This window comes from Glossina fuscipes, unplaced genomic scaffold (assembly GCF_014805625.2).
Source record: "Glossina fuscipes isolate IAEA_lab_2018 unplaced genomic scaffold, Yale_Gfus_2 115, whole genome shotgun sequence".
Taxonomy (NCBI): domain Eukaryota; kingdom Metazoa; phylum Arthropoda; class Insecta; order Diptera; family Glossinidae; genus Glossina; species Glossina fuscipes.
In genome coordinates, this window is record NW_023998458.1 from 734915 (window position 1) to 758281 (window position 23367).

The 23367-nt window shown below is 35.3% G+C and overlaps 3 protein-coding genes across 3 annotated transcripts in view; 1 reads left to right on the top strand and 2 right to left on the bottom strand.

The window, feature by feature from the left end:
* Positions 1-9902, bottom strand: part of LOC119640121 (phosphatidylinositide phosphatase SAC2) — a 13617-nt gene extending 3715 nt beyond the window's left edge. The window contains 9 exon segments of the mRNA XM_038037956.1: positions 1-7; positions 10-242; positions 1140-1210; positions 1271-1598; positions 2296-2488; positions 2550-2844; positions 2980-3436; positions 3501-3729; positions 9806-9902. The exon segment at positions 1-7 is cut by the window's left edge and continues 251 nt beyond it. Coding sequence (XP_037893884.1) covers positions 1-7; positions 10-242; positions 1140-1210; positions 1271-1598; positions 2296-2488; positions 2550-2844; positions 2980-3436; positions 3501-3729; positions 9806-9902 — 1910 coding nt within the window.
* A 2684-nt stretch (positions 9903-12586) lies between these two features.
* On the top strand, positions 12587-17422 carry LOC119640149 (serine protease HTRA2, mitochondrial). The gene is made up of 4 exons (XM_038037994.1): positions 12587-13756; positions 13814-13829; positions 13917-14082; positions 17146-17422. The coding sequence occupies exons 1-3, from the start codon at positions 12685-12687 to the stop codon at positions 14080-14082; spliced, it is 1254 nt and encodes a 417-aa protein (XP_037893922.1). The 5' UTR covers positions 12587-12684; the 3' UTR covers positions 17146-17422.
* Positions 17423-19272: 1850 nt separating this feature from the next.
* Positions 19273-23367, bottom strand: part of LOC119640125 — a 118417-nt gene continuing 114322 nt past the window's right edge. The window contains exon 5 of the mRNA XM_038037960.1: positions 19273-20895. Coding sequence (XP_037893888.1) covers positions 20803-20895 — 93 coding nt within the window. The 3' untranslated portion in view covers positions 19273-20802. The remainder of the gene's footprint in view (positions 20896-23367) is intronic.

The following is a 23367-nucleotide window of genomic DNA, read 5'->3' on the forward strand; positions in this document are numbered from 1 at the left end:
TTTACCCAGGATTGGCATCGATTAGACCCCAAGCTCCTACCGGGTATTGGGCGGAGCCCAGTAGCAATCTACGGCAATCTTCCACAAGTGACTTTGCATGTTCGACTCCTTCCAAGGCATCGTGTTCGTCGGGGGCCGCTTGGCCCCCTAAGGCGTTTAAAGATTCCGCCGATACTTGATTGCCTAACATTAAATCTATCGTCGCCTGACGATAGCTATCCTTAAAGCGGGCCAAATAATACCTACAAATATATAGAAAGAAAAGTAAAAACATTATATTGTAATGATTGTGCGTATTGTTAAGAAAAATAAAATCGACATGCATTTCTTAAAAAAATTTAACAATAAAATCAACTCAAATATGTGCAACGATACCTTTTGTAGTGCGAAAATAATAATAATTGAAACTGAAGATGTTACAACAAATAGTAAGTTTATGGTAGACAGTCGCTAATCTTTTTAAAATGAAATAAGAATTTTGTGTTGCTGTTATGCGCTTGATGGACAACACCACCTTGTATACAGTAGGTTATCCAATAATTTTATTTCTGGTCCCAGAACACCAGCGTAAAAGTAACCCCGCGTCGGTGCTGGTACTGAGGGGCACAATATTAATAGTATTGTACTCAAAACTTCATCCTCTTTCAGTTCGTTGGCATTATTCAGTTGACCTTGCATCAGATCGATAATGCATTGGCGGAATGTATCGGTGAAATTTTGTATGAAAAAACTACGAAGAGGTGAAAATAACACCAAAGAAGAAAGAACAAACAAAACATGGTAAGAATTAGAATTAAAAGAGTGCAACAACAACACAAACACAATACACATTATTTTAGTAAGTGTTAGAGAAGTTGAACAAACATAACACGTACAAGAAAAATGAAAAAACGCCTTTTCCCAAAGCATATGTTAATCTTTACCGGGAACAAAGAGTAACTCTAACGTTTAATTATGAAAAATAGTGCTTTAATGGCGGAAGTCGATAATAAAGTTTGACTTTGATTATTATGTATATAGGCAACCAAGAGCTGTTTACGATAACTTCTATTGACACAAAAGCAATCCACAATCACTAAGATAAGACGTTCAGACGAAAAGCTTAATGATGATAGATTTTAAAAGTATTTTCAACCTACCGGTTGGCCGAGTTCATGCCGTCTTTCATCATGCCGCTTATTTTTCGTTCTCCTGTGCGTGTATAGTCCCCCTGGAAATGCAAATTGACTTTGAACGCTCTTCTCCTGCTCAATTTCAGTTTCGAACTTACTTTTAAGGCGTTTGTTCCAGCGTATTGCCGACTAATAATATCCCCGTTATTGGCCCATAATACCATAAAAGGCGATTTCAATTGTTCCGGTATGGGTGTGTAAGGAGGCGCCAATCCTAATTTAACCAATTGCGATTCTAAAACCGCTTTACCCAAAGCTGTTTGCACAACGTTTGTACGATCTAAGCAATCCATGCAATTGACACGAAAAACTGATCTTTGATTGCAAATAATACCTCGTTGATCGCGCCAATGGAAGCCCATAGCGCCCGCTTCATGTGCTAAAGCTTCAACCAATGCCGAAACATTTTCGAAACGCATGCCCCGACTAGAAGTATTGAAATACGAAAATTAATTCATTAACAATAAACAAACTATAACGTTACAGTCGCGCCAGCCCGAACTTTAAGTACCCTACCGTCACTAATTCTTCCCGATTATTTTCGTCGCACCTGTTACTATAAAATGGTTAAGTTTTCATAAGAATCCTTATGGGCCAGCAGATAGCTGCCCAACTTGCGCTATAGAATACTAAAGATTAGATTTAATTGCTATGTAAAGACTTGTGGTTGGCAAAAAAGCTTAAACGAATGGAGATTCAAAAAATGGACTCATTCTATTCCAAATTTTTACCATTCGCTTAGTATTGCGAAGTATTATTTTTCGTTAATTTTCCTCGAGAAATATTAAAAGCTGGCACTCTCCTCCCTATAGTAGTAAAAACGATGCGAGTCCATTTTGCGTCCAATAGCATTGGCCCTCGCAACAAAACACGATAACCTGCAAACTAAGTTAGCCGGAAATTTGTCAAAAATTGTGAAAGTGAGAAATGCCTGCACAAATAATATACCGTTATACAGGCAAGCAGGCTTGCATCGATTCAAAGAATAGTTTTTGAATGAATAGATGTAATAAGGAGCGGGTCACTCTGTAACTGGGCATTGCCTATACAGCAATAAATTTAAAACGCTATTATCGTGAATGGTGCAAGGTATGAGAATTTATTTACAACCTCCAATACTTACCAATAATCATGAAAATCAAATGTAACATACATCAAACGATCGCTGTCATATTTTAAAACATGTTTAGCATAAGCATCGCCAATCACTTTCTCCTTGCCTCCGTGCTCAACTAAATTAACTATGCATACTCCATCATATGTGTTCAACTCTTTGATAAAATGCAACTCAAAAGCTTCCTGGGTCTCTTGTTCACCTACGCGACAGACGAAATTGATTCGATTTTTGGATATGCATTCGTTTTCTTTTAAAGCTACCTTTATCCAATCTAGGTGGCGGCCTGTACTTATACCCGGGTTGACTCCAATATATCGGTACCGAGCCTCGTACGATACTAAACGATAACTGATGATGACGAAATGATAAAATTTGTTCGGTTTCTACATAATTGGCACAATTTCCTTTCTCATCGACGCCACGTCGCTTATACCGTGTTCCTGCACGATGACGTGATCGCCGTGAAACCAAGGCAAGTGTAAAGTATTCATTACCGATAACACAAGGTTCGACTTGAACGAATCCTTGAATAATAGGCAGTATCCACGTTTTATCCTAAAGCAACGAAATTTAAAGTAAATTTCATGTAATATCCTATCCGTCTACAACAATTTCCAAAAATAACAATACATATAAACTATATAAACGGAACTCTAACTAATGAGAATTTCATTTTGCTTTAGAACTTACATTCAATTGCACAATATCCTTAATCATGTGCATGTTCCAGAAAAATCGTTCATCTGGTGTCTGCTCATCCTGGCTACCGTTTGGCAAGTGTCGTTGCAAATTATTAGTAATATCGTGATCAAAACAAAAATAAAAACTATCGGTATCATCGAATATTTTGTGCAATTCCTCGGTTATACGTTTCTCAATACGCGTAGGATCTCGTATACCAACCGAAGATTTAACTTGGTTTGAGGCCAAAGCCGCCGCCTGTTGCGTAGTATTTTTAATGGTATTACCAGCACTTTTTACGGCACCCCATGTCTTATTCATCAACTGATTTCCCTCAAATAATTTTGGACGCGTCGATGATGAGGTCGTCGATATTGATGACGATAAGGATAAACTCGAAGCATTATTAGCATTGCTGTTATTACCGTTCGCAAATTGAGTTTGATTGGGTGTTGTGTTGGCATTTCTAAAATAGTTTTGCTTATAAATTAATTTAAAGAGCAATAAAAACAGCAACAGCAACGTTTTACCTGTTATGCCTAGTGCAGGTTATTAATACTGCATCAGGTTCGTCGGAACTTAAAATACAAATCGATTTGATTCGATACACTAAATGCGGTGGATAAAGCACACCAACCGGTATAGCCTCTTTAACTATCACAAGATGCGATTCATAAACATTCGGTAACGATATAACACCCACTATGCCATGGGTAATACCAATGCATTCAATATCATCCACTGACGATAAATCCCAACCTATATAAGAGAAAAATACAAACAAAAATAAATTATTCAAAATTGTTAAGCATAATGCATGTCGTGTGGCATGCTTTTATAACTAAAGGACAACCATACACTTTCGATTTTCATTTATTTTATTAGGTTAATTGATTACAGCACGCCATTCGTGCTTGAATTTTTTTTCTTTTTTTATGAATGTTTTATTATACACACCACCGGAGAATGGATGTATACTCATTGTTTCCTTTTCCATAATGTATGTAACAGCAAAAAGAAAGCTTCCAAGATCCGATCAAGTATATGTACTCTTGGTCAGCGCGGATTTCTGAATTGATGAAGCCGTGTCTGCCCGTCTGTGTGTCTATGTGATGTGTGCTGCTGGTCACAGAAATGAAGATATCGCTGCTTTTTGTTCGATATATTTTTCATAGGGCAGTAAGAAAAATGCATACGTTATTGGCAGCTATAGACTCTCTATAACCTATAATACGCAGCAATCGAGCTTGCTCGATCGAAAGATTGAGCTCTGGCTTATTATATTCGCCACTGAAAAATCGAGATAAATTCATTTTGTCAAAAAGAAACTTCAAGGACCAGGAGGAGTATAGACATTCTTGACCAGCATCATATTTTGAATAATGGATTCGAATCTCAATTACGGTTTTAATAAGGTCGATGGCCTTGGATGCTGGCGCTTTAAGACTTTAGTCTTAGAATTTATTTCTCTGGCTAAGTGTACAATAACACAATAATTATAATATCTTTTGCGTTCTTTTATTATTTTTTTGGACAAACCTATTGGGTATTAAAAGTTCGGCCTGAGCTGAATATGATGTTCTTACTTGTTCATTTCCTTTGTATTTTTCTCTTTGTTTCTTTTGTAGACGCAACTGCTTTTTCTATTCAGCTATATTTCCAACGGAAGAACGCATTTTTATTATTGATTTCAATAATCAGTATTTTAATACTGAACTTAATGCTTTGAAATCTAATGTGGAGATGTTATAAACGAATGAATTTAACTGATTTCCGGACGTAAGTGATAACGATAAAGTTCCTTTGCCTTGGTGGAGTCGTTAGATCGTTATTGGACGAATCGATTACTTTCTTAAATCTTAAATATGTCTTCACACACACCGTGCGGCGGACTAAAGTGAATTGAATTTTCTTAAAATTGTCAAAAAATTTTCTTATTTAGTATAAACTCAACTTAACATAGTTTAAAGTTGGTTCCGTCAAGTTCCATACAACGGTTTACACGACCAAAAAGCTTATCGAAAGAATGTTTAAAGGCACTTGTGGAGATGTCCTTCAGAACATACCGGTTTTCTTTCTATCCAATCCCGCGCTGACTACGAGTAAAATGTCATTCCCATTTGTTTTGGTAAGAAGCATGTAAACACCCTTTTTCGAAGGCCATGTGAAATGAATAAATTGTCGTTTTAAGAAACATTACATCTTCCTTCTATTAATTTCAATGAAAATTTTGGCTGAGCCAAGAGAGAAACTCGCGCACAAATTTTACTTCACCAACATATTTATCATAATTTAGCGCTTCACAGGCCATTTGCAAAAAGTGTTTACCACTCGCCAACTTCGCTACTGAGATAATCATTCGTCACCATAAATTTGTTTTACTAATTGAAGTGTTTCGTTACAAAGGTAATCGATTTAAAACAGAACTTGGCACGACGTTTTCCATATGTACCTAGTTCTACAAACACGGACCAATTGGACGCTTTTTTGTTTGTCAAATTGCCACAATCGCAGAAATGCGAACAGAAACCTGAAACTTGACACAACCATTGCCGCATTGATTAAAGATTCAAGGTTGAAAAAAGTTTACAATCTACACGCATATGCACGCTCATAATACAGTACAACTGAAACAATCTCGGTACAAAAACCTGGTTGTAGATATTCGTAGGGCTTTTCATACAAAAAAAAAGAGTTATTACGAAATTTCTTCCATTTCTTGAAGCCCGAGAATGAAAATGACTTACTCGGTTCTTTGCTGATTTTTGATCTCCTTTGCTTGATTCTTTTCTCGGTATTCATCTTTGTATCGGTGCAATAAATACACTATTATTTTTGACCTTTGCAGGTACGAGCCGTGCTTTTCCAACAACTCAAGCAATCATTAATTAAAAGAATACATCATTCACTTAGGAAAACAGAGAGGGTGCATGTTTTATGTATGTGCCGATGTGAATTTTCGAGCATTACAAGCTTTTAACCAGAACGGCGCCCGAAAGGCGGCATAACTATTTTTGATAATATTGTACGTGAAATTGTGTATTTGGTGTGAGATTAGTCCGGTATATATCAAATGGTGGACACTTAGATCGTTCAGTCTGAACACTATGGCGTTTCTACAGCAAATATCTGCAAATACTGCAATACGCAAAGGAAGCTAAGCTCGCCTTTCATCTCGTCTAAGCAGTAAGAAAGCAAAACGAAGGCTTAAAGATCGGCGATTTAACAGTACATAACTTAACAGTTACAGAATGAGCGAAATATTAAATGGTAAACGGTGCAAACAGACACACAGACACACACTGCCCTGGCCGCCATATTAATCATAAACGGTGAACACATGTGTAAGAGAGAAACTTGTGCGAATTGTATCTATAAAAAGCGTAAGTAATGAGAATGACTCTGCTGCTATTGTAGTAAATATAAGAAAATCATACCTATCCACCTGGATACCCAGAAATGTAATATTAAACCAGTAGAGTAAACCAATGAATAAACCGATAGCAGGTCAGACAGCGATGTATCGAATTTAAATCTAGAAATCACGAATGGCGTCTGTACTGTAAGTCTAAGAAGTAGATATGCAACATTTTCATATCTTTTAGTGATAAATATAAAAGGGCTCAAGGATTAACAAATCCAAATTAAATTTATTTGATAATAAAATCAAAAAAAATATTCGAATTTCGACAAAGGGAGCTGAAAAAGAATAAGCAATAAGAGGAAAGCCTACGCCCAAATTCTTTTTAAACAACTTCAGCCCAGTTAAAGTCAGTAAATTTTTTCTCTCTTTACCATTAACTTTATATAAAAAAATGTAATAAAAAAAAAAAATGGCCTCAATTTTTCTTCTTTTTTAGTGATTTGATTGACAAGTGCTGAAATGAAAGCTACACGAATGACAAGGTAAAGTAGCCTTTAAATACGTAAAAAAAAAAAAAAAAAATTCGTAGACAAAAATAACCATAAGTCTTAAACCCTTAAAGACATTTTGCAAAGAAAAATGTTCGTCATAAATTATATATTAGGAGACAGTTCTATTGTCGAATGCTTACGTCAAGAAGAACAAGGGACTGTTTATTATATTTTATTGTTAAGAGTTTTATTTATAAAAACTTTTGTCTACATGTGTGCATAGAAGACGCGCTAAGTGTGTCTCACTATAGATTTATAAAAAGACTGTTCAAAGTGTGATTGTTTAGATATGCAAAGCAATTGAAACAAACTTTAAAGCATTTTTTTTTAACACGATCAAGGAATTGATAAATTTGCCTCTTCTTTTTTTCCCAATTTATTCGTTGAAACTTTGTATTTGAATACAAGTCGAGAAACTGCAATTGTCCAAAAAAAAAAGTGGCCCAGAGTCCTCAATTAAAGCCCTTACGGTTATTCAAATAACGAAAGTGATTCATTCCAAACTATGATCCGTAGCATTTAATTTCATCAAAACTTCGTCAAAATCTATCAAAAATTGAGGTCCGTAGGTTAAACACAAACAAATGGGACGGACAGTCAAGTTTAAGACGATCCAGAAAGGGATTCTGAATCGCTACGTATTAAAAGGGAATGTGTGCACCTCTCAAGTCTTTCTGGGTGTTGTATATATTGGCATAAGTTGCAAGTACCGTAGAGTACATAACAATTGAAAAGCCAAACCTTGCACTACGGAAAATGAGAGGCTCAAAACAGGATTCTTTTCTTTTTGAAGATTTGCTTGCTGAAGAAAAATTTAAAAAAACAGCCGGAAAAAAATTGTTTACGAAGTATCTTTTAACGAATATACATTACACGTATTACGTAGGTACATCCACCAGTAACTTGAAAAGCACTATGTAAGGCCTAAATAAGGACAACGAATTAAAATTTAAATAAAAGTTCACAGAGTTAGCTATTGGTTGATAAGTTTTAGAAGGAGCTCAAACAATTTCCTAAGAAAATAGTCGATATTGTTGTTTTAAGCGGCTGGTCAGCTTTTCTAGAACTACACACATCAAAGTAGGAAACGTTAAAATTTATCATGACCTTCAAACGTTTACAATATTACCGATAAATATAGAATGAAAAATTAATTTAGCAAAACACTCGCAAATGACTTAACAAATAATCGAGTTCTTTGTTTTTTTTGCTTCCTAATACCCAGAATATGTTCGCCATCAGAGCTAGATTATAAGTCGTTGTGCGTTCACTCAACTATTCTGGAAATTCTTAAAATAGTTTTGGTTGGAAAAACTGTTAAGCTCTCCAAGCCAAAAAAAAAATAAAAAATAAAAACTCACAGCGCAGTGAAATACTTCAACTAAACTAAATTAAAGTAGGTAATCGTTATCGAATAGTAAACGTTGTCGCTGAAACAAGACCAGACCGACTAAGAATCCTCAATGAAAATTAATAAAATTACAAATCTTAGAAAACAAGCAACAAAGCGGCTTAAATTATAAAAACTAAAACAATCTGCACTTGCAAGTTAGCCAGCAGAAGATTTACAGCCGTATCCTACGCATGTTACTGCTCATCATAGTTACAAGCACTTGATATAGGGCCTGCCAAGGTCAAGCTTCTAATAGAATTATTATTATTATTATTATGTCTACTACTGCAAAATACCAAATTTATTATAAAACAAACGGCCGACCCTTAAATACCCTCTACCACATTGCCTAACACAAATCTTATTTTTGCCACAAAATGCAAGCATTATACCCTGTTTTTATAGGAGCATATTATTCTGGGACTGTATATTAAAAATTAAACCTCTTTCCAAATGATGTCTTGCTTATGGATCAATTTCCATCACCACATATTAAAACGTCGATTTTTTGGTGAGAATCTTTGTTAGGGCAGGCCGAGATGGCCCCAATTTAATATGGTTGAATTTTTTATCTTGAATTATTATTATGATATAATTTCCATCATAAAGCGTTACAATTTATACCTTTATGCCGTATGAAATTCAATTTTCGTTATATGACATAGGGTTCGAAAATTGCCCCAGCTAGTCCAAAGTTTTCATAACAAGTTAGAATGCCGAAATAATGCTACTTAGCCACTTCCGTCAAGAAATTTTGAAAGTTGAAATTTTTTCCACGACTTTACGTTTTTCCGGAAGAGAACGTTTTATGGGGACCGGTGCAAAAAATGGATCTATCCGAACCATTTTCAATAGCGTTCGTCCTTGGGTCTAAACGCGTCGTTGAACTAAATTTCATCACAATATCTCAGAAATTGCGACCTGTAGCTTGAACATAAATTTACATGGGCAGAAATCGAACGGACAGGCTAACTCAGATCGGACAATGATTTTGAATCGATCGGTGTAATAAAAGGCATTCCGCATGTAACATGCGTACGCACTTACTTAATATACCGTTGCACCACTACTGATGTAGAGTATAATAAAATCAAAAATGACTAGAATTCCTCTAAGGTCTAGGGACTAGAAATCTGATATCGATATAAACCTGATGTTACTATTATAAGTTACAACCAGGATAACTAAATTAATTAATTCGCATATCTCTTGTGTTTTTCGAAGGTTAACGCCTCCTTATACCTATGAACAAAAGGCAAATTTGATGTTTTTTCCTTTGGGATTTATTCACATATGCCCATAATTTTCTACAAACACATAACTTTGCAGACAAATGTATTTATTTTTTCGATGCAGCATGCATGCAATTCTCCGCATATGCGTGACTCATTAAGCGGATAATCGTCTTAATAATTATTATTTGTCTAATTCTCTTTCCTTTTTTTTCATAGCTTCAGTAAACCCCTTTTTATTTACTTTTCAATCGTTTTTTTATTTTCTCGGCATTTTGCTTTTTTTATGGAGTACCTGCTTTAATTGTGAATTCCGATGTTTGTCGATTCCACCATAGACTTTTCCCGCGTTTTACAAAAATATAATAATTATCGGTTTGAAAAACTTCCATTTGTGTTGCTTTAAGGTTTAGAAATGTAATATAATCAAGATTCGTGCAACACTTTCACTTCTTTTCATCGCAAATGACATTTTACAAATAAATGATGATAGTAAGAAAAATTTTATAAATAAATGAGTAAATAATAGGATTGCCAAGCTTCAGCGTCTTTTAATCCCACAACTGCAATGGCTTGACATTAAAAACTGTTATACTTTATTTGTTTTATATTTAACGCACATCAATTCTAAACTGTAGCTTCATGATGTCATTCTGTAATATGAATAATTTATATAGTTATATATATGAGTTATATGATTATAAATTTCTATTGATCGATATCGATCAACTTACCGCAAGTATTATTTTTCTTTTGCACCACAATGAGGAGAGTTTGACTTGTTATAAAAATGCATTTTCTCGTCATCACCAGCAACAGAAACGTTAATATTTTTGTATATATTATTAAACTTAGGCACTCCACGAACCAACATTTTGTTATCTAAGCAGTAGAAGAAGCAACAAAAATTCTTAAGCAAAGCTGAAAATAGAAACGCAGTCAAAAAGAGAATACTTGAAAAGCATTTAAAACAACCTGTACGCTTATTATGTGCAAAAGCAGAAGAAGATCAATTCCGAACTAGACTCTGCGCCTTGCTTTTCAACAGGGAATTTAGCGAGGGCGTTTTTTAAAAATTATGACGGTTTAATTCTAAGCTAACTTGTAAAATAAAAGAAATTAAAAAATTTTATAATCGCGAATTTATTTTCAAACATAGAAGTGTGCCTAAAGAATTTTCGAATTCAACTGGTACGAACTTAATTCAGCTGTTAATCTGACAAAGACTTTGTAGAATCGAAAGGCAGTTTACGTTACAATTTAATATTTTGTTTACTAGCTTGTATTTAAAGGAATACCAAATTTTGTATCGTGGATTTTATTGTGGTTTACCTGAATGCTCGCGTTGCTTCTTTTACTTACTTAGGTGCTGGTAAGCCGAACAACCATTTATTTTAATATTTTCATGAATCTTAAATGATAATAAAATATAATATTATTTTTTATATTAATTATCGAAACAGTAAATATATTAATTATATTAATTTCCTTTCTGCGACAACCTTACGCTGGTCACATCCTTAAGTTGGTCACAATCTTTTGTGGGAAGAAAGGATCGATACTTAGATTATATCTTACACATACACATGCAATAAATTTAACCAGAGAATAAATTCTTTTCTTTTAAAGCGCACTTGAGATTTGAAGCCACTCGGGCGGATAACTTGTAAAATTAAATAAGTTTTCCACAACACTATACATACATCTACAGGAGATGACAGAAGAGCAAAAGCGACCAAGTCAATTAAAAAGAATCGGAAACAATCAGGAAACCATTAAAAAGAATAACAATTTCTTTTATATATATTTTTATATATATTAACCAGCTATTTTAAATATATAATAAAGCTATTATATAAATAAAGCTATTTATATTTAAATATAAATTATATAAAATGTAACAAATATCAATTTATTTATTTACTTATTTCATTTAATGATAACATAAATTACAAACTAGACATTATTTGATTCGTAAATGTACACACACGCTCACATTCTTCTTTACGTAAATAAATTTGTGATATTTGCTAAATTTGGAGTTTACAGTAAGTATATTGTACCATAATTATAGATTTTTGAATAACATTCATGTTTTCTTTGCCTTGACAGAATTAGAAAGCAAGGCAAGCTCAGTCAGTCAGCAAGGTCAGTCTGTCAGTCCGTCTGTCAGTTTGTCTGTCGGGCTGTGATTTATTCAGTCAGCCAGTCAGTCTGTCGGTCCGTCTGCAAGTCAGTCAGTCAGTCAGTCAGCATATCTGTTTACAAGTCAGTCAGGCACTCAGTCAGTCTGTCTGTCTGTTTGCAAGCCAGTCAGTCAGTCAGTCTGTCTGTCGGTCTGCCTGTCTGTTTGCAAGCCAGTCAGTGAGTTGATTCCCTCGTGAATAGTTGAAACCAGAATGTTTACGTAGCAGGCGTAAGTTAATGAAAGCTGTATAATAAGTGCATTAATTTAGGCGTAAGCAACATCATTGACAAAGAATGAGATTTACAAGAAAATGAGATAATGAAATGAAATTAAGAGAAAAAAAGAAACCGTGAGTAAAAATCGTTTAATAATAACAAAGTTTAATGGATAAAATTCGTCTTTTCGCCAATAATCACCGCAGTTATGTAAATTATTTACTGTTTGAAAATATAAAGCTGATTGACAAATTCGGAAAAAATGTAATGCTACGCCTTGGTCGTAGGCATATTTGCCCTTATAAATACGTCGTTAGCGGTACCGTTTATAAAATTCTAATTCGATTCAATAAACGTCTTGGCAACTCATTTTTTACGGGTTTTAATTTAACAGATGCTTTTTTTCAAATCCGCCGCCTCAAAATAATTATTTGTTCTCATTTGCTCTCTTTCTGCCTTATGATATAGGGCGGAGATTCTCATTTCAATCATTTGTGTTGTTCCTCTGAGGTTGATTAGCATTTCGCTCTAAGCTTAAAAATCAACCTCTCTAAAGTAACCATTTAATTGCTTTGTCAAAAATAAAAACAAGAGAAAAACATCTGTTTTCTTCTACCACATAAGTATATATATATATGTATAAATAAATCACAAAAAAAAAAAAAAAAATTTAGGAAACAAAACATAAATTTGCAAAATTCTTCACCTGCTTTTTGCAGCGAATCGAGCAAGAAGAGCATTTGGAAAAAGCACAGACATTAACTAAATTAAATGGCATTACAGTATCTAAAGAGACTTGGATGGTCTATAAACAGAGTAAGCAGCAATAAACGATTAAGATACGTAATGCCAATGATGCAAAAATATACCATAAATTCAAGTATCAGCTCGACAACGGAACGCATGTCTAATAACAATAACGGTCGTCAATATAAGCAAAAGAAGAAATTTGGTAAATTTTTTATACCCGTATTGGGTGCAGTTATTGTGGGTGGTATTTGTTATAATCATTCTGGCATCGTGGAAGCAAAAACTATCAACCTCGCGGGACGCAGAAGGCAATATAATTTTATAGCCGATGTGGTTGAAAATTGTGCCGACTCTGTTGTTTATATTGAAATTAAAGATATGAGACATTTTGACTATTTTACGGGGAAACCGGTAACGGCATCAAATGGTTCAGGGTTTATTATCGAATCGAACGGTATCATACTCACCAACGCTCATGTGGTTATTAATAAACCTCACACCATGGTTCAAGTGCGTTTATATGATGGTCGGGTCTTCCCCGCTGTAGTGGAAGATGTCGATCAAAATTCAGACTTGGCCATAGTGCGCATACAGTGTAAAGATTTGCCTGTTATGCGTTTGGGGGAGAGTGCCAATTTGAGATCTGGTGAGTGGGTAGTGGCTTTGGGTAGCCCACTGGCATTGAGTAACACTGCAACGGCCGGTGTTATCAGTTCCACTCAGAGGCCATCACAAGAATTAGGTTTAACAAATCGCGATATAAATTATTTACAAACTGACGCGGCAATCACATTCGGTAATTCGGGTGGTCCACTAGTCAATTTGGATGGCGAAGCCATCGGTGTCAATTCAATGAAAGTAACGGCCGGTATTAGTTTTGCAATACCTATAGATTATGTAAAGCTGTTTTTGGAAAAAGTTAACGAGCGGCGTAAACGAGGCTCCTCCGGTCGCTTGACATATCCAGCCAAACGTTACATGGGCATTACAATGTTAACTTTGACTAATGATATACTTAATGAACTGAAAATGCGTAGCCAAAACGTGCCCAGCAATCTAAAACATGGGGTCTTAGTATGGAAAGTGATATTAGGTAAGTAATGAATAAATTATTTCCACACAGATTAATCAGACTAATTTTAAATGTTAGGTTCACCGGCTGATATGTAAGTATTTAAATGAAATTCAAAAAAAGAAACAGTGATAATGATGAAAATGATAACTAAAGAATATATATATCTTTGTTCCTGTAGCGGTGGCCTCAGCCCGGGTGACATTGTCACCCATATTAATAAAAAAGAAGTTAAAACATCATCGGATGTCTACGAAGCCTTGGCGGAGAATACCAAATCCTTACAAATTACAATATTTCGGGGTCTTAAGGAGATAACACTTACAGTTACGCCGGAGGATCCCTAAGTATTATTATTAAAAATCAAATGGATTGTTGTCGGCACTTATCTCGTGTCATTGTGCAATTTTTCAAATGCTCTCACTGCCGCCCGCCACTCGTTAAATATTTCGTACTGTCTACGCTTTTAACGACCACAATTATTATTATTCTTATTATTTTTCTACCTTTTATGGTGTGTCTGTTTTAGTTTCGATAAAAATTTATTTATTTTACAATAATATATAATCGGAAAAAATAACTTTTCATTTTTCATGTAAAATAATATTAATTTATTATGTTCTAGCCCAGGAACCCTAAAATTTAACGTTGTACATAGATTTTTAAAATTTTTTTTCATTTCCGACATTTTCAAAAATCTCGACGAACGGATCGAAGTGCTTCACAGATGTTATCTTATAAATTTGTAAAGAAAAAAAGCAGAAGGAGAATGATTACATATTAAGCTTCAATTTGTTTTCATAGAGTCAATCGAATAATTAATTGTTTACAACAACTGCCTTAAAATATGCTACAAAAGCTGAAGAATATTGAAATTCATTCACAGCTTGGTGCGAAATTCATTTTTGTTGATATAACGTCGAGTTTGCAATACATTAGATTAACATTTACTTCAGAGGTATTGACAATTCGCTTCATTTATAGAGTCTGACAATTATTTTCAAGTTCCAAGTCTGAGATGTACGAGAAAGCAATGAGGTAAACAGTTTTCCGTATCAGTTTCCGAACTAGTACATATTATATTATTTTGAAAATAACAATAATGAAACATTACTGATTTCTTTTATAAAAATGAAATTAAAGATGTGTACAAAATATCTCCAGATGAAAATAAAAGGTTTTTCTTTGTTTGTGTGAAACACAGGTCAAAAGTACTTGGAGAAAAGACGAATTAATAAATTTGTTAAGGTTCAAATAAAGAACTTCGTGTTTACATTGAACCTTTTTTATACAACACGGTGAATCTTCTGTTTTTGATTTCCTGAATGACAGAAAAAGAAGAAGAACACATTTTCTGTGAACTTCTACTAATCGATTCTAAATATATATGGGTATCATTCGACAATACGACGAGTACGAAGCAGTGTGGACACGAAGAAGTACGGATGAAGAGAATATGGTTTAGATAAAACTGGCATCTTGTAGAAATGACAATTTCATAAGTAACAATTTCATAAATGTATTTTCGCTACGATTTTAATCACGTCAAATTAAAAAGTTACACGAGCTTCGAGAAATGGAACATATTTTCATTCGTATACATTCCATTATTACATCAATTAATGATGTTCAACGTAAATATACGTCGTAGGTACATAGTTAGATAGATGTAAAAATTCTGCATAGTCAGCCTTTTGTTTCGCGTATAATAAAGTTTCTTTTCCGTTTTGTCTTTGGGTAGATACGATGATAAATTTTGGTTAGTATTGGTAACACCACCTTCCAAAAATATCAAGTTTTTGTGTAAAGAGAATGAAAATATAGGAAACATCGAGGGACTTTCAAGAAACACTCTTCGCCTTCGAAATGTTGCATACAAACTTAGCTCGTCCCTTTACACGCTGTGTTGCCCCATATGCTTGTAGGGCTCTTCCAATGCTTTGTTCATTCATCGCCTTATATTAGACAGGCAGTTGATAAGACCGATAAGTGTTAGAAGGGTGCTCATAATCTATATATATGTTCGAAATGCATGAAATGTTAAAAGACTCCTGCGTCGAGAAAAAAAAAAACAATGCGCCTTATTCAAGAGCTACCATCGCAGTGGTTGAATGATGATTACAAAAAAAAAAAAAAAATTGTACCCGCCTCTTCTACAGAATCCGTCCAAACCTTCGTTTTAATTCAATTGATATGGGTCGTACTACTTCCACCGATCGTTCGCAGCTTCGATTACATATAAAATGTATCCTTTAATCCATAGTACTTGCTCCATATTATTCCCGGCTTAAAGATATATTTTTGGAATCTACACCTAAGATTCGAGCAATTTAAATTTGTGCCTTTGGTGCGAGTGTGTCTGTGTTATGCGCACAAAATCATATTTCCAAGATTTCTTTCCCTGGCCGACCATAACTCTTATAGCGAAGTCCACCGAAGATCGCAGCCGCGCTGCCCAACAAGGTCAACGAGGCGTTCGATCAAGCCTCTGAAGTGCTTTACGCAGCGATGGACCGGCACATGGTGGAGCAGGGAATGGGCAAGCGCGTGCAGACTTTACTTACGAAGGGAAATGTTATTAATACACCTAGTGGGCAAACAGAATTAAATTTTTGCTTAATTTAGTTGTTAGTGTGAAGTTGCCACAAACTCATCGAGTGACTCCGATGTAGAACGAAAGTAAATATAAATTTTCCAGTCATTCTGATAGGTGCTAGTGTATTGCGGATATATTATATAGTTAAAATAATCTTAATTCTTAAGTCGCATACCCCAAATACATGTTCAATTATTGAGAAGTGTAAATAAACATATACGCTTATTCTCACATGGTTGGCATTTTTACAAATTATTGAGAACATATATACGCTTATTCTCTAAAGGCACCATACTTTATACGCTTATTCCTTAAAGGCACCATAGATTATACAAATAAATGTTCCGAGGTCGCAGTCGACCTAGATGGAAGTAAAGATATGATGGCCAAAAGTGTAACAAATAAAAAATAGCTACAGCAGTGAAATATATTTCCTCCCACGATTAATCAGCATTCTCAGGTGTTAAGAATAAAATTTAATGATTAATGATCGTGTCAGCGAGAGCGACACAATACCCTCCTCCTATGTTCCTATGTACCCTCAAATGAATCTTCGAAGACATTTTGAGATGACTTCCTTCCTATCCGCGTAGACACACTGAAATATGACATTAAGGTGGTATCAATGGATATGGCTATCAAATAAAAGAGCTTGGAGAGCAGAATGCGCAAAATTTAGTGATGGGTATGCGAGATTCGGCCCCCGCCGAATATAATTTTCTTACTCGTTTTTGTTTTTTTTAGATGTTGAGTTAATTAAATTATTTAACTCAGAATGAACTAATTGATTCTGTTTTTGTTTTATGATTTTTAGGACAGCGCGTCGACTCTGAATTAAAACAACTGCCGACTTTTTTATGTCCTACCAATAGTTCATTTTCATTACGACTAACATTGGTCGATGTAATTGACAGTATTTCGATGGTCATCTGTTCTGTTATATCCAGCAAAAATGTTGTCTTCATTTGCAATAATCACGATTGGGTACGTCCGCCCCGTTTCGAATGGATCGAAAATCTCCTCTCTCCCATCATATATTATGAGCTATGTCAAATAGAGTTAACACAACTATCCGATCCATTTCTTTTGCTCATTACAAGCTATTACAAGCAATCATCTCACTCTTATAGAAATTGGCTGGAATTAATGTGGCGATTTTCGTTACCCAAGCAATTGCGATTGCTTCCGTGTACATTGAACGAAATTTCAAAGCAAAGCTAACGTGAATACACCGAATGCGGGGCAAGACTGCACAAATTCCAATAATTCCAAAAAACGTAACTCAAGATCGTGTTAAAACAACACAATTCGTGTAAAAAGAGAATAAGATGTATTTACTTTACAGAGTCTCTGAAATAACTTCATCCTGGATATCGTGAACGTTTTGACAAAGCAGATACTAATCCTCCTTGGTTTTCAATGTTCTCGTAAACACAGGATTTTCGCAACTTTTGAGATGGTAATGATTTGGTTATGCAGGTGACAAAAGAGTTTTTATAAATGATTTATAAATAAAATACGCACAACGAACCCACGGAAAATAATACCAAATGGTGGGCCCTTGACATAACAAGTGTGTTTATGGTGAATAAGTTTATTACGTAGATATCACGGATAATGAATCGTGCATATCGCTGGTGCGAAGCAGTAATATCTTTGGAAGATTTCTTTTTCTTGTTTCATAGAAATACAACCTGCAGACGGAAATTGGACACATTCTTCTATCAGGCAACGTCGTGACAAATATGCTTCGCGATTTATAAAAGCGGAAAACGGTAGAAATATTTGCTGGATATGTATTGAAAAAAGAAAGAAGCTTTGACATAGAGTCTCAAGTGGTCCCTCAACGGCAACCATCTCTCTGAGGGTATATGTAAACGGACGTGGCACTCGATTAGGGATAGGAGTATAGGTGGGATTTAACGGTTTGAAGTCTCGCTATGTTCCAACTGGGTGGCTTTTGATGTCATGGTGCCTTCCATCTCAAACACACACATGCATTGATTGCTTGATTTCATTAAGCGTTTACGTACCGCTTCGAAAATTCCTTCGCATCAATTATTTCTTCAAATGCTTTTATAATTAAACTATAGCTACAATTGTATTAATCTTTTCAAGAGAACCAACATTTGTATATATATATATATATATTTGTATATATTTATATTGTGTGTATATTTAATCGGAATTCTCATCAAATTTACTTAACTTACCGTCATGCGTTCGTATAATAAAACAATTCGATGGCATCACTGTGTCTTTTAAAAACATTGATTGATTCTTTATTCCTTTCACATGCGGGTCATTACCGTCTTACTTGTTGCAATTGCGTTCCTTTTAACGCTACACCGAATGAGTTTCATATCAATGCCCCGTAGAATATCTGTGATCTTTCTAAAATGACTCACATATATAATTTTGTTTCTTGTACTTTATTGTTAACATGCATAATTTCAAACAAGCAATGGCACTATAGTGGTTATATGCCCTACACCATCCTACAGTAATCAATATATCGGAATTTTAAAATAATGCGGCGTATGGAAAATGATCAAATACGTGGTTCGATCGGACCCATTTTTAAGAACGTGCGTTCGTGTTGGACCAAAACAAGTCGTTGTCCCAAATTTCATCAAAATATCTCCAAAAATTATGACGGATAGACGGACTGGCGGACATACAATAATCAAGTCCTTCTAAGTGCTGCACACATCCTCACAAACTTACCACAAGCGTTAATAGGGTATAAGCATACAGCATGTTTGTGTGCCCCGCATGAAAAATGAAAGTTGGTCGGCATGATATACTATCGATACTATTAGATTAACTTGAACTATGGTCTCCGAGGTCCATTCTGACTTTACTTGTTTTTCCATTTTTTTTTTTTTTTCAGAAATCTCACCTATTTTCACCTAGTTTTTGATAGTTTGATGCTATTTGTATGGACCATTTAAAATTCTAAAGGTTGTTGGTGTAAAGTCGGAGATGTAATTGCTCGTTTGACTGATTTAATACAATTTAAGTATCATGCAAGAGTTATCTATGACTGCCTTCTTCTTACTTTTCCTAAGCCAGTTCGAGCTAAGCTAAGGCATGGCTTAGTGGCAATAGTATGCTTCTTGGCTTAGCAGAGTCTTCCTAATAATGCTTAACAAATTTTCAATATGAGTATCAGATATTTGATGATCATCTATGAGAAGATAAAATTTTCGATTATCAGTTTGTCTATTGTGTACAACATTTCCACAGTCTTCCCGTCCCACATACATTTAGCAATAAGTAATCATTTTCTGCTATTATAGTTAGATAAGACCATAAAGATTCAAATTGGGCTGCATTCACTGACCCTTGTAACCGATTCATCCATAATGATGTTGACAATGTAGGATAGTGGCGAATTCATGGTTTATACATAAAAAATACTTTAAAGAACCGCCCGTTATGTATGAACTAATAGAGTTTCCATTTAATCAGAACGGCGGTCGTAGGATTGATAGTGATGTGGAGGAGGGCATGAGTTTACTTTGCTGTTTTAATATTTAGTCTTTTAATATTTATATGGAAATACCGAATGTATAACAAGACAAGTTCAAGTGTTAGCGGTGGGAAGACGCCGCAGAGTCCAAGGTCGCTGCAAACAATATCAGCGCAATTTGACTGCTTTGAGCGCATAACCTTAAAGGCAATTGTGACACATTGGATATGTGCCGTTATGGTTTGCTTTTATCTTTCGAAGTTTGCTGAAGATGCGCGCGTTCGAATGAGAAATCTTATAGCAGCAAAAACATAAAATTCTATTTTCGATTTGGTGCATTTCTCTTACCCATCATTTGCCAGGTGGCCAGGATTTTTTATCATCATTTTGAATTTTTAAGTGGCGGACATAATCCTTTTAGGAAGTTACGAATTTTTGGAAATCCCATTTCTCTTGGGTCCTTCAGCTTGGCTATTCGGAGATGATGAATTAAAGCCAGTCTCCAATCTCTAGTAGGGGATATGCAAACGTTTCCACTGAGTAAACGCAGAGAGTCCTTCGCAATCGCACATTACGCAAAATGTCAGCTCACAAACGCTTAAGGCATTTGTAGTATCTATGCTTCTGTGTCGATGTCAGACAACATGGAGGTAAGCATTAGAATACATATGGCAAAGGCTAAGGAAAATGTGTTCATTGCTTCTAGCGATTGCGCCAAATTTAAAATTCCTAATGTCGTCGCCCTGATGTCGAGACTATCACGATGGTGTTTCCTGTAGTGGCACCAATATTTCTTGTTATTGTTGTTGGACTTAGTAATATCGTGTCATATCGCGATGATTAGTCACAATTGTTCTGCGCTTAACTTATTTTGCTTATAGAACATTTGCTACCGTGAACGATCCTAACATGTTGTACATATGTCTGTTACCGGCACGATGATCACGATGCGGCTGCAGCTAAATGCTGAACGAGTTCGTTGTTGTTCCGTGAGTTCTACACTGTTCTGAAGCACACTGAAATTGTCTCAGCTAAATGCTGACTTCCATCCATCAGTCCCCTGTTGCAATCCAGGTTGAATGTTGTTGGCTGGAAGGAAAGAAATGAGCAAAAACAATGAGTTTAATATCGCTTTGTGATAGTCGTTATGATAGTTTTGTTAAATTTCAAAGCAAAACAGTTGCAACGTTCATAAACGTGTTGTCCTATGGCTGTTGATAATGAAATCCATTTGGCTGATTCGATTGTTTGTTTCATAAGTCGACTTCGATATTCTTCGAGAGTCATGAAATTTGAAAGCGTAAGTTAAAGAACAACACACCTCCAAGTCTTACGAATATCTTAAGAATGAGTCGTGCAGCGATAAGTCCCTTCTTCGGTGAATTCTTCTGTTGTTTTCTCAAAAAAGTGTATGAACGAATTCTTAGACTAAAAAAACGCACGGTTGTCAAAAATATGTCTGATTTGCCAAAACCATCCCCCAATTCATTTTCAAAACCCCCTACAATATTATCTTAAGGATCAGCGATATTTCTCTCAGGCTCGTATTCAGGGCATTAAAGAAGAAGAAGTTGCTCTAATTATCGCCATGCGATCAAATGCCTTTTGGCCCAATAATATGTTCTGAGAAGATCCATTTGTTGAAAAGACAATATCTACAGTATAATATACAAAGTGATCCGCATAGCTCATCATGCTTGGAATTTTATTTGAACCCAAACGGAATGGATCTCTTGATTTGAAGTGAAATTTTCTTAACAAATGATAAAATTTTCTATTTCAAAATTGCTACGTCGACCATCACATGCATACTGAGATGATGGCTGTGGTGATGCTAGGCTACTTGTTAAAAAAGAAATTAAATTCCAGCCTATACCTCACTTGTGTTCACATGTAAATCTTTCATGGTAAAATTCCCAAGTTATGTGACTTTCTTGACTTCATTTGAGACAAAGTCAAGACGTCAATTGCACCTATGATGATCATCTCTCGAGTAAATATAGTCAAAAATAGCGGCTTTAAAGCTCTAAGCGATGGAGAGCCTAACTTTCAGCACTTTAAATTTTTGGTCTTTTCATTAGAATATCAATGTTGTGTCGTCCTCTTTCAAAGTTACCACAATTCTGTGGAAAATTTCATGAAATTGATCTAATATCCGATTTAGCATCGCAATCCAAAGAGATTTCGAATCTGAGATCAAGGTAGCTAGAACCATTTTTGCTAATGCGTGTGTCTTGTGTTTCTCCCCAAAACCAAAGCGAAATATTATACAATCCTGTCGATCGACATTGTTGCGCAAATATCAAGGCAGAAGGAAAGAGTTGATAAATATGCCCATCGTGTCAACTTTATTGAGTGTATGAAAACACTAAAAGAGTGTCCATACTAACAAATGCGCACACACACATACACGAAGCGCAAAAACATGCTTAGGCGCTATATTCCAAGTGGTAATCAGACTGAAATACCTCCGCTTTCCTAAATTTCGGTTCTTCTATATGAAATGAAAGCATGTAAAACCAGATTAGATGAATTCGAACCAGCCTTTCTATTACCCAAGTACATGTTATAGGGTGGGCATCCTTTCCATTAACTGGGGGGCCGTGCTCTTCGCAACATCCAAAACAAGGATGATTTGCATCAAATTCACTACGAGGCCATTTTCCGGTTGGATACATCTTCTCAACATTGATATCTGTGTCGTTATACGTTTTTATTCTTATTTTTGGCCCTTCGCCGATGATTCCTCCTAATAGAAGAAACAATGCTGAATTTCTCAACCTTGCCCAACAACGCCAAGAAGAATTTTATCTATAATGGACTTTTACTTAACTTATGTTGCCTAGTGCATGACCTGAAGAATGAAATTCGTTTCGATTCTTTTGAGATGAAAATTTAAGAGAGTGCATTTTTCTCTCTCTCAATAGGAACATCATTTCAGAGTGAATGGCAGCGTCTGAAAATTAGAGCTTATCCTTACGATTGTGAATACATTTTACTTGAAAAGAAATCCGCGATTGTTGCGGGAATTGATTTACGTTGAAGTTGTACCGATGGCCGAAAGTGATGTCACTAGGTGCTGAAGGTATCTTTTTTGGTCCATTAGAAGCGTAGGTTGTCTTGATTCGGATGAAAAAAATTGTCGTTACATTTATGCGTCTTGAAATCAGCATTGACCATAGATTGGGGTTTTTAGCCCGTCGTCATCTGCTACGCTGTCCATCATAAATGGCATAGCACGAAACTCTCCACAAATGCAATGTTAGTCTTGCTAGTCGTTTAGTAGAAATGATAGCAGTAAGAGCGATGGCGAAAGTTATATAGAAAGCAAATGAAGACGAATACCAACTTTTAGTTTTGCGCAAAAAAAGATATTTGATTATACCCCTTATGGGTTTGCAAAAGTGAAGTAAAGTGAAAAATGCGAAACTCTCTATCCGAAGATGAAAAAGCTAATCCAAGAGCAAAATCGTTAATAATTTCTGGTATAACGGAACGGCACACGATTTTGTGTGTCTTGCAATAAAAATTTCTTAAAGCATTATTTTTGGGCTATTTGAA

Excerpts from the sequence above, each read along its gene's own strand:
- LOC119640149 (XM_038037994.1), top strand. The coding sequence starts at position 12,685 with ATGGCATTACAGTATCTAAAGAGACTTGGATGGTCTATAAACAGAGTA.